The 21,290-nt window shown below is 38.1% G+C and overlaps 2 protein-coding genes and 1 pseudogene across 2 annotated transcripts; 2 read left to right on the forward strand and 1 right to left on the reverse strand.

Moving 5' to 3' along the window:
* Positions 1 to 3,834: 3,834 nt before the first annotated feature.
* LOC137732115 (abscisic acid 8'-hydroxylase CYP707A2-like) lies at positions 3,835 to 6,467 on the reverse strand. Its single transcript, XM_068471410.1, has 7 exons — positions 6,148 to 6,467; positions 5,721 to 6,036; positions 5,019 to 5,417; positions 4,749 to 4,920; positions 4,525 to 4,631; positions 4,283 to 4,401; positions 3,835 to 4,084 (listed from the first exon to the last, which is right to left on the reverse strand). The coding sequence occupies exons 1-7, from the start codon at positions 6,357 to 6,359 to the stop codon at positions 3,985 to 3,987; spliced, it is 1,425 nt and encodes a 474-aa protein (XP_068327511.1). The 5' UTR covers positions 6,360 to 6,467; the 3' UTR covers positions 3,835 to 3,984.
* A 5,132-nt stretch (positions 6,468 to 11,599) lies between these two features.
* LOC137732953 (uncharacterized) lies at positions 11,600 to 15,861 on the forward strand (annotated as a pseudogene).
* A 973-nt stretch (positions 15,862 to 16,834) lies between these two features.
* LOC137732954 (ankyrin repeat-containing protein ITN1-like) lies at positions 16,835 to 18,866 on the forward strand. Its single transcript, XM_068472186.1, has 5 exons — positions 16,835 to 16,902; positions 16,952 to 17,312; positions 17,474 to 17,633; positions 18,472 to 18,605; positions 18,834 to 18,866. Exons 1-5 carry the CDS (start codon positions 16,835 to 16,837, stop codon positions 18,864 to 18,866), a joined length of 756 nt encoding a protein of 251 aa, XP_068328287.1.
* The last annotated feature ends 2,424 nt before the right edge of the window (positions 18,867 to 21,290 follow it).

The following is a 21,290-nucleotide window of genomic DNA, read 5'->3' on the forward strand; positions in this document are numbered from 1 at the left end:
ATTACCTATTAAAAGTTGTAATCCTAAAAGGGTAAGGATTTTACCTATCCTACTACTATAAACAAAGGCACAATGGGATGAAATAAAACACACCTTACAATTACACATATCTCTTTCTCTCTACTATTGCCGCATCCTTCTCTCTAAGGGCTCCATAATTGTTCAGTAAATTATGCCTACAACAATATCACAATTTTTTGTGGGTAAATTACATTTTGCACCCTCAAGTTTGAGTGGAATTGCAACCTCATACAACATCTTTAAAACATTTCAATCTCATACATTTACTTACATTTTCATTACAATTTCATACTTCCTTTAAAAATTATGTGAAGTTTACAGTTAATTGATGATGTGCCAATTAAAATTTTCACATAGATAAAAAAATTATAAAAAAAATCAATATGAAAAAAAAATGTAATTTTTTTATGTTAAATAGGCCCACCCCTTCAATGTGCAGCTGCAATTCTACATTTCTATCCCCATTCGACTTCATTACGAGAGAGATCATTGCCCAGGCATCATCTTTGTTGCCATCATCGGCCATCACATAGCCATCACCACCACTATAGCATCCTTGAGCCGCTTCACCGCCATGGTGCTCCTGTCGTTCAACACCGCCTCGTACACTGCCCCGTACACCGCCCCCAGGCATTTTTTCCCCGATATCTCCGCCAACGCCCACATCAAATCCTCCAGCTCAAGCTACTGCCTCCGGTACAAAAACACCAGCTTGCTTCTGTCGAAATTGAGAAAATATTGAATCTTTGCTGTAGTGGAATCGAAGCTCGACGACCCAGATGAAGCCAATTCAAATCTCGAAAGTTCAGAATGTCGATTGGGATTGGAAGCTGTGGTGGGGTGGGGGGGGGGGGTGTTCAAAAAAGGGGTTGGAATCAAATTATATAGGAGTTTTGATGTGGCAGGAGGTGGAGGCTTGAGTTGGGAATGAAGTTTCAAGTTGGGGATTGGGTTTGGGGTGACGAGTTGGGAGCGAACGAGTGAAACGGGAGCGAGAGAACTAGTGAGATGGCAGAGCAAGGAGGAGGACGACATGAGAGGTGAGGGTAGGATCGGCATTTGGAAACTTTCATTAAACATTACTGTTCACCCGTGTTTCTAAGATAAAAAGTTGGTTTTTGAAAGTAACAAATAGTTTCTTCCACTTTTCAGCTGTTTCTCGCAGCAATTTTGAAAATAAGTGCTTTGTTGCTAAGTTACCAAACACAATATTGAGCTCAACTTTTTTTTCATCCCTGCTTTTAAAAAAAATTTAAGCAATACCAAACTGGTACTATGACCCCATTACTTAAAAATCCTGGCTACGCCACTGTTGTCAAGGATACTAAGCAAGAAAATAAACATTATTAAAGCTAGAGTGTTACAGGAGATTGAAGAAAACTTCTTCTGAGCTAAAAGTTGTCAATAAATTGTTTAAGAATGTAAATTCAAATTGGAAATTTGACAGAATATATTAGTATTTATAAACAAATAGTTTTACTATTTAAAACACCAATGTGTTTTGTAATAAGCAATACATGTCAAATTGTACAGTTAATTAAATAGAAACAATATCAATATAATCAGCTGTTGACCGCTAAGTTGACGTTGAAACTTGGCATAAATTTGCACCAAATGATATCTTGGATATATTAGTCCATATATTCAATGAATGAGGTCCATGAGAACCGTTTCTATGGCACATCGTGTCTGCCATGCCATCCTCTAGCTGCTATACATACAAGGGGAACAAAGTTCTTGAAATAAGGGGTGCGTGTACATATATACATATATACATATATATATACCTATATATATACATATATATATGAAGCCTTTAAGGGAAGGAATTCCAACTTTTCAAACATCTTCTTAACCGTTAGATTTGGTTTTAATAAAATCTTGTGATTGAGATTTTGCGGCCTATAATTTAATCTTAGCCACAGTATTTCATTAAAGTCAAATATAATGGGTAAGAGGGTGTCCTCATTTTTTTTGAAAAATAAAAATCTCTTCCCTTAGACCAACTCCAATGGTAGGCTAAAAGTCAAATTACCCCCAAAAATTTTCCCCCAAACCCACTCCAACTCAAGGGAAAATTTTGGGCTAAATGTTAAATGTTAAACCAATGCCAAATTCCCCCTAAAATTTAGCCCAGAAATCAGAGTGTACTCTACCCAATATTTATCGGAATTTAATTTTTTTTAGATTAAAATGTTCATAAAATTAATTTACGATAGTTTACATATCTATTTTAAAAAAAAAAAAAAAATTAATTTAACAAAAAAAATAGCCTAAGTTCATTCTTTAATAATCCCGAGCTAAAATTTTAGGCTAGAACGGTTGGAGCAAAAAAGCTGTTTCTGGCCTAAAAGCTAAATTTTCCGGGCTAAAAAATTTAGTTTTTAGCCCAACCATTGGAGATGGTCTTAGATCAACTCCAATGATGGGCTAAAAGCTAAATTACCCCCAAAAATTTCCCCCCAAACCCACTCCAACCCAAGGGGAAAATTTGGACTAAATGCTAAATGCTAAACCAAGGTCAAATTCCCTCCAAAGTTTAGCCCATAAATCGGAGTGGACTCCACCCAATATTTATCAGAATTTAAATTTTTTTAAATTAAAATGTTCATAAAATTAATTTACGATAGTCTACATATTTTTTTTTTTTTAAAAAATCTAATTTAACAAAAAAAAATACCCTAAGTTCATTCTTTAATAATCCCGGGCTAAAATTTTAGACTAGAACGGTTAGAACAGAAAAACTGTTTCTGGGCTAAAAGCTAAATTTTTTGGGCTAAAATATTTGGTTTTTAGCCCAACCATAAGAGATGGTCTTAAAGGACCTATATATATATATATATATATATATATATATATATATAGTATTGATATGTATGCATGTATGATTGATTCATATGTACTGTTGTCTACGCAACTACAGCTGTCTAAATCTATCAAAAGACATTATAATGATTAGTGGTCCTGTCCTTGTGTAATTGAGAGATATATGTCCAAAGTCAAAAGCATGTGTATGCATATAAAGGGACATGGATGCTCTCCGGATCCAATTGTGCTAATTCTAGGGATCCATTAATATAGACTGTTGAAATTTAATCCAACGGCTAAAATTTTTATAACTTTAAAGTGAGCCTTGTTTGTAGCCGTTGAAGTATAATATTTATTTTATGTTTTTCATAAATGAGCCATGCAAATAATTTTCTTACAATGTCAATAATAATTTTTTTTCTTTCCATATATTAGGTTGCCATTACTGCAAGTATGATATGCAAAGTATATACTGGTCTCAGTCGTTGGAATTGAAATAATACATATACATAACAAAATTAACTTTGTTAATTCCATTCATTTGAATCTCATTTTTGCCTTGCGGCTCTTTGCATTTATTTAAAAAACAAGAAAAATATTGTGAAATTAGAATACACCTACCTACTTAAATACAATTGTCACATTGGGTGAGGAATTTTCCTCTTCATGATCTCTTGTACGCCAAAAAGAAAAAGAAAAAAAAAAAAAAAAAAAAAAAAACCATGATATGGTTTGCATATCATGTTTTGGTGTATGAATACTCTTCTTTGTACGCTTGCTTCCTCTGCCGCAACATGTTTAATTTCCTATATCTTGACCTCTCTGACTTTTTGGGTGTTTTTGGAGTGTGGTCAGAATATACGGTGGCTTTAAGTATACTGAGATATAAATTGGGCAGACGAAGGTGATGGAGATGTATGATTAATTTGTTTCTCTCACATGTTTATTTTGCGAAAAAAGGAATTGGACTTTGGGGGGGGGGGGGGGGGGGGGGGGGTGGGTTTCTTCATGCATAAGATTTGTGTCTAGCCCGCGCGCTCTCTCTCTCTCTCTCGTGCATGAAATGTATATTTCTTGATTTGTTTGTCAAGTCGCAGCCACAAGGGTCAGGGTCTGAAAGTTGGGGACCCGGACTGTTTTGGGAGTATCATGGGGTTATATGATAGTTTTAGGAGATAATATGATGGGCAGGCCATTTTGGGGAAGAGCAAAAGGGCCATACTGTATGCCATTTTGTGCACCAACAATAGACCATCTGCATAAAGCCACATACATAACATGTCAGCCACCTCCACAACCAGATCAACAAATCTATTTAATTTACATAAATATAACAACATTCTACTTTTAGAAATTGAGGAGGAGGTGGTGGTTGTAGCTCTGCAGTGCTGCCACTGCCCGTTGCATGCCTACCCTCTCCCCTCAAAACTACCAAATAAGTGAAAGTACCCACCTGTACTTTGTTGTTAGATGGTGCAAAAAGACCAAAATCTCCAGCTTGGCCAATTCATTCCCTGGACATGAGTGGTTCCCGCTGCCAAATGGCATGTATGTATTGGGTTTTGGAGCAACCTGTGTCAGACAGTAACATAAAGATGATGAGTATATATCCACTATACAATACATGCATCTATCTCCAATGTTATCCAAGATTGAATGAAGAATGAATTTATGGCGGATGATGTTAGTGTTTACCTCAAATCTGGAAGGATCAAACTTGTCAGGGTCAGGAAAGATTTCTGGGCTGTGGTGAATATTTCTGAAAAGTGGTAAAACTTTCCACCCCTTTGGTATCAGATAACCTGAAAACACATCAATATTTGATCATCAGCAAACAACAGATTATTAAGTTTAAAGTAACTTCAAGTAAGAAAATAGAAAAAGGAAAGTAGTAAATGTTTGGTTTGGTAATTACTGACCTTCATATTCAACATCCTCCACAGCTTCCCTGAAAGTAAAAGATAAAATGGAAGCAACTCTAAGAGTCTCCTGAATAACCCTACAAGTCATGGGCATCTTTTTGGTATCTGCCCAACTCAGAACTTTATCCTCTTCCTCTTTTTTTGACCTTATTATTGCTTCTTGCTCATCCTGTAGAATCACAGCCATTACAAAAAATTAGAACCCACAAAAGGAACTTCAAAAAAAAAAAAAAAAAAAAAAAAGAATTTGATGATTACAATGCTTACAGTGACAGCTTGAAGCACACTTGGGTTTTCCCCAAGGTACTTGACAATCCAAGTCAAGACGCTGGCCGTGGTGTCACGGGCAGCAAAGATGACACCAATAACGTTGTCGGCGATTTGTTGGTCCGTGAGGCCTTCTTTGCTACCCATGAATGATCCGAGAAGATCCTTATGGTCCTCCTCCTCCACCTGCATCCTTTGCCTCCTTTTAGATATAATTTTGGCCAAGATCTGAGCAAGCTCCTTCCTTGCTTTCATTGACTTGTGAAACAGTGTGCCTGGAAGATTAATGGGCATTGAATTGTATCCCTTCTCAAGAATGTAGTAACACCTCTTCAGATCCTCTCTGTACAGAATCTCATCCTTTCCAAATATAGAAAGGAGTGCAACATTGAATGTGAACTGCACCACCAAAAATTGATTCATCGGTACACAATTTAACATTATGTCAACCAAAAATGTTATATCAGCACAACAATTCACTGCAGGAAAATGTTCTCTTGGCCGACTGTTAATCTTGTCAAACTAGTTGAGGCGACTGTCAGTCTCGTCAGACAACCACCTCCATTTTTGCCATGTGTAGCAGTTTAGATTCAGCATTTGGCTAGAGAACATTCCCGAGCGCTGTATATTTACAGCTCTTCTAATTCGAATTCTCTCTGTTTTGCTCTGTTGAGAGAGTGGGGTGTGGCAATAATTACTCACCGTTTTCATTTCTTGGAAGGAGTTGATCAAGCGGCCTTGGCAAGACTTGAGAGAGTCTTTGGCAATGGATTCAATGTCAGGGATGATACTTCTGACGGCTTCCGGCATGAAGGCACGAAGGACAAGCTTTCTCAATTTGGCATGGTAATCTCCTTGGTGGAAAAAGATGGCTTCTTTCCCCAACATCCTCTCTTTGCTTGCCGGAAAAGTTGGCTTGAACAGATGGGCTCGAGAAAGCACGAATTTGGCCGCTTCCGGGCTCGAAATCATCACACATGGACAACCCAAGATGTGGGTTTTGAAGATTGACCCAAACCTATCAATCAAAATGTTCAAAACATATATCATCAGTACATAAAATCAACTAGCCAGGCACTCAATTCAGAAAGAAAAAAAAAACGGAGATGTGAATTAAAAGAGCAAATACCTCTTTTGTTTAGAGGCAAAGAAGACATTTGGGTTTTGAGAGTAGAGTTGGAAGGTTTCTCCAATGTAAGGCCAGCCCAAGGAACCCGGTGGAAGTGGGAATTTCCGGCGAACCGGAGTGAAGAGCTTGGTGATGAGGGAATTGATGACAAAGAGGAATAAGACAAGAAAGGCAAAGATGCAAAACAAGTAGTTTAGGAGATTCAACTCCATTATATTTCTTGTTTTTCTTGGAATTGAATTGAATTAAATTGTAGTGAACCGACTGACTAGTAACTAGAAAACTATTAAGCAGCAGCAGCAGCAGCAGCAGAAGAAGAGGACGAAAACAACTAGTTGTGTTGTGAAGAAAACAAGTGAAGTGGTGGGAATATTTATAGGGTATTGGGAGAGGAAGAGAGAAGGTGTGCGGCGTGCCCCTTTCATTTACAGCTCGAATCCCACACACGGAATATCTCCCTCCAGCTCATTCTTACGCTTTCACTTGTTTTACTATTTTTACTCTCTCTTCCTTCTTCCTTTATTTTCGGCTTTACGGAAGCCGAGGGGTTGGGGTTGGGGTTGCCAGAATGGTTTACAACTCTCCACTTAATTTTGAATTTTAACAATGCCTTTTGTGGGACCCTCCGACTCTGTTTTAATCTACTCTTTGATTTGCCTGTCAAATGCACACAACCTCCTCATGTTGTATCAAAACTGCATTCAAAATGAACCAGTGTGCTATGTAGTGGAATGCCTCTTATATTTACGGTAAGGGCTTTAGAGAGAGAGAGGGAAGGAGAGGAGAGAGAGCACGTGCAGAAGCAATGCATAAAGAACGTGTACCCTGCAAGTTTCCTCGTATAGGAGTTTGACCGTACGACAGGAGAAATTTTTAGATGTAACGGGAACACGGATACATCATGTGTTTTTATGTAAGTAGTAGAAATTTTTATTTTTTAAGTTACTAACTTTTAAACACATATATCTCATATTTTATATAACGACACGTGGTGTATCATTCCGTGTGACAGTCACATTGAAAAATCTCTCGTCCGACGAGGCATTGGTGAATCACGAAATAAGTGCAGGTTTTTTTTTTTTTTTTTTTTTTTTTGAAGAACAAGTGCAGGTTTTTTTTAACCGGAAGGAGAACACATTCACAGACGCGTGAAAAGCTTAAATGCAAAAACACCTCTTTGAGCGATACAAAAGGCAACCTTTATCTCATCCTCTATCATCCGTAGTAACTCTCCAACTATTTTAAGACGTATTAATTAAATATTCATAGTTGTTGGAAGGCTTGTTATATTAACATTCTACATATTGTTGAATACACCTCATATACTTAATACATCTCACATTTGCCTTTTCAATTAAAATTCATGTTAATACACCTTACATACATTCGCATAGTATCCTCACACCCCACACTCTCAACATGTGCCTTGCATCATACACCCTACATTTTTTACAGACATACCACACTCTTCACATTATTAACAATAATGTCAAAAGCCAATGCTCAATTCACATCCACTAGATTAAAAAAAAAAAAAAAAACAAATCTTATTAATCACTTAACATGTAGATTCCAATACAATTACAATTTCCCTTCTTTCTTGGCTATGGCTTCCCTCAATATGCACGTAAATAAAATAACGAAAATAGTGACTCTCTAAGCCCTATAGACTGAAGATCAAAAACGAATTTAGCCTCCGTCTGCCCCTTTTCCCGAACATTGTAAAATCCTTGAATTTCTCTTCAGCATCGGCACGAAAATGATCATGTCAAATCTCTTCATGTTCTAGTCACTTATATCACGATTATGCCTCAAGCACAATATGATCATTTGAAATCTTAGGCTGCAAATTCTTCACTTTTAGTCTTTTACTCAAATTCTTCAAAGCAATAGGAAAGTTCCCTACATCATTTTCATCTCGCAGGGGCAAACTCCTACCACAAATTTTTGCAACAAATTATGTTCAATACCGTCTTAGAGAAGCTCTTCAAAATCACTAACATTTCCCTCTAAATCAAACCAAACACTACTCATTCTTTGAGAGTTACAGTATTTCGAAATAACACTTAAGCTTATTTGATCGAACAACACCCTTTCAGTACCTGTTTGAGCTCTTTCTAGTTTTACTGATGTCTCTTTGTATTTTCATTAGTAGGTTTGTTCTACATCAGAGGGTGAGAATGGTTTTGAGAGTTGAAGAAGATAAATAATCTTCAGATATACACGTTAAAAGTCATTTGAGATGTATTTAGATTTTTTTTAATTTTTTTTTAACTTTATGAGGTCGAAATTGGCATTGCATGAGGGTATATAAATTATTTAATATTAAATTTTAATACGGGGTGTATTCAACATTATGTGGGGTGCTAATAAAAAAAGTCTTGTTGGAAATATGAAGTTAAATTAGAAAGTCAAAACCATATCTAGACAATTTTATTTTTTTTGGGTGAAAAACCTTAGTTGTACAAGGGAAAATTTTTTGATAATGAAAAAAAGAAATTACACCTAGTTACGGGGGACTAAAACCTTACCCTCATAATACAAGAAACAAAAAAGGAGAAAACTTATATGAAAACGAAGAGGTGACATAAAACTTACCCTCTAGAACCGAAAACAAAAAAGATACAAGGAAAAGAAGGGAGGGTGGGATATGAAACCTAACCCCTCTAAAGCCCAAGGGTTTAAACCTGTAAACAAGTCGAACAACACCACAAGGTAAGGAAAAAAAAAAAAGAAAGTAAGACAAACATATATGTCGAGATGCACTTTTGAGAAACAAAAGCCAAACAAGCCAACATAGTCTGAAAACAAAGTAGCATGAGTTGTTGGGGGAGGAGAATCATGCCATAATAAATGTGGAGAACACAAGCCCATATTAGCAAAATGATCCCCAAAAACATTTCATTTGCGATATATGTGAGAAGTGTAGAAAGTTATCTTCTGAATCGATCCAAACAAATATAACATTGCGTACGAAGAGGCCAAGGAAAATCATAATTAGTCAATTGGAGAACGAAAATAACACTAGAAGAGTTACTTTCCAGCCAAAAACAATGCCAACCCTAATGAATAATTGCTAATAACTCTACAAAAAAATAAAAAAGGGTTGTGATGACCAATACTTTGGTAGAAATCTCTAAGAAAATGACCATGGCAATCTTTGAAAACTGTATTAAGTTTAATCCAAGAAAACCAAGAGGAGACCAAAGCACATGAAGAATAGTAGGCACCTTGCTAGGGATAGGTCAGATTCCCATAGAATAAATGATACGAGTGTCAACACCCTGAGAGTAACCAGGATTAAACTTCAACAATTCAAACCATCTATATTTGTAAGCCTTGATTCATAGATCATCCTTACAAAAATTCAATTCAATCCGAAATCATTTGCCTATTTAATTATCACGATGAGATTTCAATGATTCTTAGAGAACAAGGTGTTCGTCAATTTCTTTGAACTCAATTAGATGCTTCAAATATTTCCAATTTGGCTAATATTTTGTAAGGATGATCTACGAGGTATGTTGATGCACAAAATCGGCGAGGACTTTGGTACAACAAAAAGTGTCAAGTTTGTGACCTTCGCTAGGTCGCTCTGGTCATCAATGTGGATAAGTATGTAAATGAATAGAGACAGGGAAGCAAACAACACAAGATGTACGTGGTTCACCCAGATTGGCTACGTCCACGGAGTAGAGGAGTTCTCATTAGTTGTGAAGGGTTTACACAAATACATAGGTTCAGCCTCTCTTTAAGTGAGTTCTAGTGAATAGTTTAGTATAAATGACATTAGGGATTATTGTGGGAGAATGATCCCCTTTTATAGAAGAGAGTTTCTAGCTTTGTTCTGACATTGACACGTGTCGTATTGTGATTGGCCTCTGATATCAACAAGTGTTGCGCTGTAATTGGCCTCCGATACTGACATGTGTCGTGTTGTGATTGGCCTCTTGGTTGGAGGAAAAGTCTTGTGGGTCCTTGATGGTATGCTGTTGACCGGTGCTTAGTAGTTTCGGGATTGGCCAAGTATGGTACAAACAAGGTACAACTTGAAAAATTGACGGTTCAAATTGTTAAAGTTCGATGTGGTGTGGGCCTCCCAACTAATCCCCATATATATATATATATATATATATATATATATATATAAGGATTCCTTCCCTTAGATGCTTCATATATATATATATATTATATTTTTTTTAGAAAACCTTGACAGTATGAGTAGAATTTTAATGATAACGAAAAAGAAGTTACACCTAGTTAGAGGGACATAAAACTTACCATTCTAGAAATAAGAACAATAAAGATACAAGGAAAAAGAGGGAGTATGAAACCTAACCCCTCTAAACCCAAACCTATAAAACAGATTAAGCAACATCACAAGGTTAAGAAAAAAAAAACAAGAAAATGAGTCAAACCTATATGCAAATATGCAAATTAATTTGAGAAGTGGTAGACAGGAAAGCCAACATAGTCTGAAAACAATGCAACTCTACACCAATAATAATAATTAATAATTTTGCAAAGAAAGAGTTATGATGGTCAATCCCTTGGCAGAAACCACCAAAAATTTGACCATGATAATCCCTGGAAACTCCTCCACAAGCTATACACACACACACACATATGTATGTCACACACACACACACACACACACACACACACACACACCCGCATACACACACACACACATACACACACACACACACACACACACACACACACACACACACACACATACATACATAAATACATAAATACATATAGTTCCGTTTCTTTGAGAGATCCCTAAAATAATTTATTTGAGGGACATCTTGTGTTGTTCATTCATTAACATTTTTCAACAATTCAAACGGTCTATATTTTAGTACATCATCCATGTATATGTCATTCTTGTAAAAATTAGATAAATCTAAATCGATTAGAACATCCAATTGCATACATTTTTTTCAAGGAAACGCTAATATCACTACCAATTAATCCAACAAACAATGGTTTCAGATTTTAATCATTTTTTGTGGAAATAATCTATGAGGGAAATATAAAAAATGAACAGTTGAATCGTTAAAATACAGTGCAGAGTCACGTTATAAATGATCAAACCCTCAACAGAAGGAAGGGACTATATGTGCTAACGCAAAGTTGGTTGTACATAAATAACATGCGACACTGTTGAGAAGTCAATGATATCATTCCTGATATCTTGGCTTAGTTTTAGGAAACTATCTTGTAAATTGTTTGTAATTTATTTGTGATTATCTGTAAACCCTAGAATGTAGGATAGGTTACTTCTTCGGCAAGTACTCTCTTTGTATAAAGTCTCTTAGTATCAATTGAAGAAATTAATCTTCTGCAAAATATTCTTTGCACTTTTTACATGGTATCAGAGCTAGGCTGAAAACCTAGTTCCTTCTGCTGCCTTTTGTTTCTCTGTTCTTTTCCGTCGTTTGCCATGGCTACCGACGCTGTTTCTGGAAGCAATTCCGATGCAAAGGCTAATGTTTCCAACCCTTTTTTTATTCATCATTCTGATCATCCAGCCATGATGCTGGTTTCAAAGCCCTTGAATGGGGATAATTATTCAACTTGGTCTCGTGCTATGAAGATCTCTTTGAGTGCCAAAACCAAACTTTGTTTTGTTGATGGCACTGTCCTTCAACCTTCTGTCAAGACCAAGCCGGACGATCACGCTTCATGGCAGAGATGCAACGACATGATTGTAGCATGGATTATTAATTCCATTGACTCGGATATTGCTGACAGTATCCTTTATATGACTGATGCTCATGCAATTTGGGAAGAATTATGTGAGCGCTATTGCCAAAGTAATGCTCCTCGAATTTTTCAACTACAACGAGACATTGCTTCACTTACATAAGATCAACTCTCTATTGCTGCATACTATACGAAGATGAAAAGTTTATGGGATGAGTTGTCGTCCTACAGTGACTCCATTTCTTGCACTTGTGGAGCACAGAATGAGAGGAACAAGTTGATGCAGTTTCTCATAGGACTTAACGACTCCTATAGTGCTGTTCGAGGGCAGCTTCTGTTGATAAATCCTCTTCCAACTGTTCGTCAAGCCTATGCATCGATTTCCCAGGAAGAGAATCAAAGAAGCCTTGCTTCTTCCTGAGTTACTACAGGCACAGCAGCCATGGCTGTGCGTCACAGTGGTTCGAAATCTTCTAATCGCAAACCCTTGCATTGTACTCATTGTGATCAAGACTACCATACCATTGATACCTGCTATCAACTTCATGGGTATCCACTAGGACACCGTTTGCATAAGGTTAAGCCACAGAAAGGGAACCATCGTCCTAAGACGGAGCGGGGTTCTTCCTCGGCAAATCATGTCTTGGAAAATGCAGCCACCAAAGAGGAAATGCAGCCACCAACAGATTCTTCAAATCATGAATGGTCAGGGTAGTGATGAACAGCCACAGGCCAATGCCAATGCCGCCAAGACAGGTTTGTCGAATCCCTCTTTGCACCTCCATCGATGGATAATCAATAGTGGTGCAACGGATCATATCACTTACTCACCAAAATTGTAAACTAATGGTGTTGAAAATAAGAAACTGTCACCTATTTTGTTACCCAGTGGAGAGACAACCCGCATACTTTCCACCGGTCACATTCCTTTGAGTTTTACTTTTAGATTGCAAGATGTGCTATGTGTGCCTACCTTTAAAGTAGATTTGATGTCAGTAAGTCGTATTACGAGTGGATTGCATTGTTCAGTAACTTTCTTTCCTTCTTGGTGTGTTATGCAGGACCTAACGACGAGGACGGTGATTGGTTTGGGTAATCGAAGAGGCGGGCTGTACTACTTGGTGGCCTTGGCTCCTGCGCAATCTCAGCATCCTCGGCGATTCTGCAACCTTGTGCTTTCACCTAAGGAGCTATGGCATCGGCGTTTAGGTCACTTGTCAGCCCCTCGTTTAGATTTCATGTCCAAACAATTGTTACATTTCCCTTTTGCATCTAATAATGCTTGTGATGTTTGCCCTTTAGCCAAGCAACATCGATTACCTTTTCATGTTAGTTCTATTTCTTCTAATAAACCTTTTGTTTTGATTCATTGTGATATCTGGGGACCCTTTAAAGTTGCATCTACTTCTCGAGCAAAGTATTTTTTAACCATTGTAGACGATTATTCTCGCTTCACATGGATTTTCCTTATGCAACACAAAAATGAAACACAATCTATTCTCAAGAATTTTTTTTTCATTTGTCAAAACTCAATTTAACACTTCTATTCATCAAATTTGTGTTGACAATGGTGGGGAATTTTTGTCTCTTCGTGACTTCTTTAAAGATCATGGAGTGATTTACCAACATTCTTGCGTTTATACGCCTCAACAAAATGGGGTCGTAGAACGCAAGCATCGCCATATACTTGAAACCGCTCATGCCTTGCGTTTTCAAGCTAATCTTCCCCTCCATTTTTGGGGTGAATGTGTGCTCACAGCCGTTCATCTCATTAACCGTCTTCCCACACCCATTCTTTCCAAGAAAACGCCTTTTGAACGTTTATATTCTACACCTCCTACTTTTTCACACCTTAGAGTCTTTGGTTGCCTTGCTTTTGCCACTGATGTTAATGTGAATCACAAATTTTCTCCTCGTGCCCACAAATGCATTTTTATAGGATATCCTATTGGTCAGAAAGCCTACAAGTTATATAACCTCACCACTCACCAAATCTTTACTAGTCGTGATGTTGTCTTCCATGAAAACATCTTTCCTTATCAAACCTCGCCTTCTTCTTCCCCTCAACCTGTGTCTTCACCTGTCCCACTTATTTCACCTCACTTACCTGATCCCGTGTCACACCCCCCCCCCCCCCCCGACCCTATGATTCCACTTGAGTCGTCCCCTTCCGCTGCCGGCTCTCCCACGCCTCCTGCACCGCTTCTTGCATCTGCCGTTCCTGACCTCCCAACGTCAGCGCCTGCTCCTGCCCTGGTGCTCCGTCGCTCTAGCCGTCATTCTTCTCCGCCACCCAAGTTACGTGATTATGATTGTCTTACTCTCAAGCTTACCCAACCACATCCTCCATCGTCTTCGTCGTCTGATCACACTCCAGGTACACGGTATCCACTCGATAATTACCTTACTTACCATCGTTTCTCACCTGCACAGCAATCTTCCCTTCCCCATATTACTCAACAGGTTGAACCCCGGAGTTATGAGGAAGCTGCTCGTTTTCCTCATTGGCAAGCTGCCATGGCTTCTGAATTAGAGGCATTGGAAGCTAACCAAACTTGGTCTCTTACTTCCCTTCCCCGTGGCAAAACACCCATTGGCTGCCGTTGGGTTTACAAGATTAAGCACCATTCTGATGGCTCCATTGAGCGCTATAAGGCACGTTTGGTTGCCAAGGGCTATACCCAGCTTGAAGGTGTTGACTTCCATGACCCGTTTTCTCCTATTGCCAAGATGGTCACTGTTTGGTGTTTATTGGCTCTTGTTGCTTCACGGCAGTGGTCTCTTCATCAGTTAGACGTTAACAACGCTTTTCTTCATCGTGACCTTCATGAAGAAATTTATATGACTCCTCCTCCAGGTTTTCGGCGACAGGGGGAGAACTTGGTTTGTCGCCTCAGCAAGTCTTTATATGGGTTGAAACAAGCTTCCCGTCAATGGTTTGCAAAGTTTTCTGACTCTATTCAATCCACTGGTTTTGAACAATCCAAGGCTGACTACTCGTTATTTACCCGGAAACAAGGCAAGTCTTTTACAGCCCTCCTAATTTATGTTGATGATATTTTGACTACGGGGAATGATTCGAATGCTATCGATGCCCTAAAACAGTTCCTTAATGGTCGTTTTAAAATCAAAGATCTTGGCAATCTAAAGTACTTTCTTGGGATCGAAGTATCACGTTCTAAGAAAGGAGTCTTTATTTCCCAACGAAAGTATGCTTTAGAAATATTAAAAGATGGAGGTCTTTTGGGAGCTCGCCCCATTGAATTTCCCATGGAACAAAATCTTAAGTTATCAGACAATGGTGCAATTCTCAAAGACCCGGCACAATATAGAAGATTGGTGGGGAGTCTGATATACCTAACAATCACTAGGCCGGATATAACCTATTCTGTGCATGTGTTGAGTAGGTTTATGCATGAGCCTCGCACACCACACAGGGAAGCAGCCCTTCGGATTTTGAAATATATCAAAAATACACCTAGACAAGGTTTGTTCTTCTTTTCTGAAAATGATTTGGCCTTAAATGCATATTGTGACTCGGACTGGGCAGGTTGTCCAACAACACGAAGATCAACTACGGGGTATTGTATTTTTTTGGGCTCTTCATTGATTTCTTGGAAGTCAAAAAGACAAAAGACTGTGTCTTTATCATCAGCGGAGGCCGAGTATCGAGCCATGGCTGGAACTTGTTGTGAATTATCATGGCTACGATATTTATTGAAAGATCTAGGTATACTGCATCAAAGACCGGCTCTGCTCCATTGTGACAATAAAGCAGCTCTTCACATTGTTGCTAACCCAGTTTTTCATGAGAGAACTAGGCACATAGAAATGGACTGTCACTTCATCCGGGACAAGATACAAGACGGTTCAGTTGTTACGAGATTTGTTCCTTCTTCCAATCAACTTGCAGATGTACTCACGAAGCCATTAGGGAAGGAAACTTTCTCAAAGATCATTCACAAGTTGGGAGTTCTCAATATCCACTCTCCAACTTGAGGGGGAGTGTTGAGAAGTCAATGATATCATTCCTGATATCTTGGCTTAGTTTTAGGAAACTATCTTGTAAATTGTTTGTAATTTATTTGTGATTATCTGTAAACCCTAGAATGTAGGATCGGTTACTTCTTCGGCAAGTACTCTCTTTGTATAAAGTCTCTTAGTATCAATTGAAGAAATTAATCTTCTGCAAAATATTCTTTGCACTTTTTACCGACACAAATTAAGTTTGAGAGGATAGGGTAGAGGTGACAGGTGTCCAATGTATCCATAAAATAATACAAACGTCTCATAACCATAAAATGTGAGCTAAGGAGGAAGAATTCCATCCAAGAGAAAATCAAGGGGTGATCGATGCCAACTTTGTACGTTAATAAAGGGAAAAGTAAAAGAATGGTCATCGTCATAATAGTTTGTAGCTGATGATTGAACAGAATGAGAGAAAATAGAACTAAAGTTTGAAAGTCATATATCCACGCGTCTCGAACAAACATATGCCACAAACATGTTTTGTTTTTCTTTGGATGGAATTGGAAGTCATAATATTTGAATTAGGGGTGGGCAAACGGGTAAAGGAACCGCGGGTAGGGGCGGGTAGTGTAGGTTCGGGGCGGGTACGGGCCGGGTCTCTTTTTTTTTGGGAACAAACGGGGCGGGGCGGGCCGGGGCATGGTTATTTACGGGGCGGGTCGGTTCCTACACCTTAGAAAAACGGGGCCCCGGACCGGCCCGTTGCATATTATAATCAACGGTTGAGATTGAATGATAACCTATCATTCAATCTTAACCGTTAATTTGTAACCTAGGTTTCCAAATCAGTTTCAGACTTCAGTGTTCAGTCTCAAATCTCAATCTCTCCAACACTCCAACCCTTTCTCAAATTCGCGGCGCCGCTCCTCCGTCCACCTTCTCCGACACGACACGACTTCAGTGTTCACTTGTAGGAGGTGATGGGGATTTAGAGAAGGGTCCGATGACTGCACAGCCAAACCAGAACTCTCTGGCGGAGCCATCGCCGCCGCCGTCTCCGTCTTCCACGACGTCGGCGCCGGCTTTGGTGCTTTCCAACTCCGGAAAGCGGATGGACCAGGCGGGGAAGAAGTAAGCAGGTCACCGGGCGGCACAACGACACGGAGCTCCACTTGGCGGCTCAGCGCGCGGATCTAGCCGCCGTGAAGAAGATTCTCGGCGATATCGATTCGCAGATTGTGGGGGCAGTTAGCGGTGCGGAGTTTGATACGGAGGTGGCTGAGGTTCGGGCGGCGGTAGTGAATGAGGTCAATGAGCTGGGAGAGACGGCTTTGTTCACGGCGGCGGATAAAGGGCACCTTGATGTGGTTAAGGAGCTGTTGAAATATTCGAATCGGGAGATCGTTACGAAGAAGAACCGGTCCGGGTTTGACAAATTTGCCCTTGTTTTCTTGTGTTGGATCCCATCATGGAGTCCCGACGTATTTAAAATTATACACTTTGTGCAATCACATTCTCTAAAATTTAACAAGAAAAGTCAATCAGCAATGCAATTATGGATCTGGGATTTAATCTAAACTATTATTATATTGCTTACTTACATGTGATTAGTGTTTTGATTAGGGTTTTGATGTGTTAATAGGAGGAGGGGTTGCAGAAATTCCAAGCAGAAGTGGAGGAGGAGGAAGAGAAGGAACAATGCAGTCCGGTTTCTGTATTGGACCCTCCGTTCCAAGACGATGATGAGGGACATGACGATGAAGACGGTTTTGATTTAAAGTGCAGCTATGCCAATGTGCTGAGTATCTAATAATTGCCATGCTGTACTAAACTTTTTTTTTAATCTTTATACCCTTGTTTGCTGGTTGTGTGGTCCTTTTCAATGAGCTTGTTACTGTTTGTTACGTAGGACATGAAAGTTCAAAGCAAAGATTGTTTTTGTCATGACACCATGCTTATCTTTGTGGGATCCATAGCCAGATTGCTTCTCCATGTTTTTATCAGTGTTTCGGTTCAGAAGTGTCGGTCAAAACGCTTGTTGTCTTTGTATCGATGTTACATACGTAATTTTGCAGTGACCATAACTGCATATGTGACCCACAGTTCTGTTTTCTGATGTCAATGTGCATGTGTTGGTTCATCAACCCTAGTTGTTCATTTCAAATTTGTGATTGTGTTTTGAGAGTTTTTAGTGGTTTTCAGTTTTGATCATACCCTTTTTATTCATTTATAGGCTCATTGATTGCCCTGCTTCAAAATGTGGCAATTATTCACCTATTTTTTGCATTTCTTCTTCCTGTTTTGTTATGGAACCTGTTGAAGGCACGAGAGTTGTTTCCCCCGTTCTCTGTTTTTCCTCGGTGTTATTACAGTTAAATAAAGATCCGTATATAGGACACGAGAGTAGGAGAGGATCAGTTCAAAGTTTCAAAATTAGAACTGCACATTAATAAATTTTGGAGGCATGTATATGTTTGTGTATGTGCCTTTATTTTGTTTTCCCATCTGAGTAACAAATGTTGGTTCCTAAATGTGATATCAAAGTAACAGGTTATTTTTTAGTGTATGGACAACTCTTGTAGCAATTTTGAATTTTCGAACAAGTTACCAATTTTGGTCTTTCCTGCATTGAATTTACAGGAACAAAGCACCACCTTCTGCTGAAGCGTCGTAGATTTGAGCAATTGGCGGGGTTAGATCCAATTGAACTCGAAAAAAGAATGCTAGAAGAAGAAGATGGTGATGATGATGAATGTGAGAATATTCAACTAAGGGTCAGATCCTTAGTCTTTGCAAGGATATTCAATTAAAAGAAGTTTTCTTTAATCTATTCTTTCAAATCAATCAACTTTCGTTCTTAAATTAAGTGTGGCGTAATTAACTGGTAAATTGGTTTTAAGGTAATCCTTGTGGATACAATCTCATGCTTGCATATCTATACTATTATTGATTTGCAGGCTTGTGAGTAACTTAATTTGGGTCTTTTGAATCTCTATTTTTAGGTGTTTAAAAGTCTACAACATCCAGCTGCTTGATTTAAAAAATAATGTGCAGTTTGCAATCTGTGCAGTTTTGTGCAGATTGCAATCTGTGCAGTTTGCAATCTGTATTCTGTACAATTTTTTTTTTTTTTTTCAAACAACCAAAAAAAAAAAAAAAAAAAGGACCCGTGGACCCGGCCCGAACCGGCCCGTTTCAGCCGGGCCGGGTAATGTCCGGTTCTTATATTAAAAAAAGTAATCCCCGGCCCGGCCCGCCCCGTTCCCTTTGAACCTAGGTCCGGTCCGGTCCCTTCAAAATTGGGCCCGGCCCGGCCCGTGCCCAGCCCTAATTTGAATAGGTTTTATTTTTTTTTTAAAAAAAAAAGGAGGGGGGGGGGTGAGGGGGTGGTTTTCCAGAGTACTGGATATTATGGATGTTTTAAGCATTAGATTTTATTTTTTTAACGGTTAAAATACTTAGAGTAACAAGTACTTTAGAATACTCAAGAAAGTCCTTAGAATTTACACGTACATATGCAAGTATACCCGTGGTATATATCTCGGTGACGAGTTTTGGAGCATGAGTTTGTAACTAAAGAGAGTTTTAAAGTGATTGGTTGTTTAAAAGATAAGTGACGGTGAGAGATTAGACTGAGCACACCCTTACGGACCTGGCTTCTCTGCCCTTCCACTTCCCATACATTCACATCTCCTCCTATTTGTGCAGTCACGGTTAAGCCACGTCAACATTTTATATTACTATTGTTTTTTGTCTTATTAGCTTTATAAAAAAATCAATATAAAATGTTAACGTGATTTAACCGTGATCGCACAAAATAAGAGGGGATGAGAGTGTATGGAAATGAGGACATTGAAGCCGAGTCCCACCCTTACACTCGGTTTAGTAAGAAAGATCCACTCTAAACGGACAGGTGGATCATGTTGAATGAAACAGGGGATTCATTATATCTCCATAAAACAATACAGTAAAAATGAGTCTACAAAGACTCCTGTGATGCACTCATGATGCACAATAAAGATTGGGAAATTAGATGTTCTAATGAGTCAACATTCAAGTGCTGAAACAACTAACCTAAAAGAAAATAATGTGTCTAAATAGGGAAATGACATATATTTTTTGTTTTATCATATTAGCCAATTTCCATGAAGTTTTGTCATTACAATGAGACTAGTCATAGCTAGATATATTATATATATCAAATTCATAATCACCATTATATATCTTCATAACCAATCAACCGTATATGTTACAAGTAAGTGGGAAATTACGAAAATTTTAACCTAACCAAAGGCAACAATATAGAATGAGAAAATGCCGGCTAAAACAACAGTTGTTGATAGTATGAGATCATGACAGTGACCTTGTAAGGAGGATCAATCAAACCTACGCAACTGAAAACTCAATATTTTGGTTAAAACGAGAAGATGAAGATCAAATCTTATATTTGTGGTATGTAACTTTCATTTGTAAAATCTGTTGAAGGTTGAAAGTTGCAGGAAGCTGATAAAGTTTTGTTTTTTTTTCTTTGAGGTGTTATGTTTAGTCATGCAGTAGCACTATATATATATATATATATATATATATATATATATATATATATATATATATATATATATTCAACCTATTTGATAAAATATCAAAGTTGGTAGAGGCAAGTCAATTTTGGATCATCTGAATTGGATTATTTGGCCTCTTTTTACTTTCCTTTTTGTGAGAGTACTCGGATCCAGCTATCATTCGTGTCTATAAATTTAAAAATGGAGTGAAAGACCCACTAGGTGGACTATTGTGACATTTGAAGTGGACATTCATTCACCTTTTATAGTGTACCTAGCTGAATGTTCAAAAAAGAAAAGCGCAGTATGTTCAAATAGATAGACAGTTCGGATCGTTAAAATTCATAATGAAGTAAACTTCACAAAAAATGTGTATAACAAATTATGTAAAAAAAAAAAAAGTATCACGGATCCATCTCCACACACACACACACATATATATATATATATATATATATAGAGAGAGAGAGAGAGAGAGAGAGAGATTGCTCAAATAAATTTTTTGATGAAATTCTTGTAAATTTCCATCCGCGGCCTTTTTCAACAATTTAAACTGTTTATATTTTAATTCCTTATTTACAGATTGTTCTTTTTTAAGAACAATCTGTAAATAAGGAATTAAAATATAAACAGTTTAAATTGTTGAAAAAGGCCGCGGATGGAAATTTACAAGAATTTCATCAAAAAATTTATTTGAGCAATCTCTCTCTCTCTCTCTCTCTCTCTCTCTCTCTCTCTCTCTCTATATATATATATATATATATATATGTGTGTGTGTGTGTGTGTGGAGATGGATTGCTCAAATAAATTTTTTGATGAAATTCTTGTAAATTTCCATCCGCGGCCTTTTTCAACAATTTAAACTGTTTATATTTTAATTCCTTATTTACAGATTGTTCT

Source organism: Pyrus communis, chromosome 4 (genome assembly GCF_963583255.1).
Source record: "Pyrus communis chromosome 4, drPyrComm1.1, whole genome shotgun sequence".
Classification (NCBI taxonomy): domain Eukaryota; kingdom Viridiplantae; phylum Streptophyta; class Magnoliopsida; order Rosales; family Rosaceae; genus Pyrus; species Pyrus communis.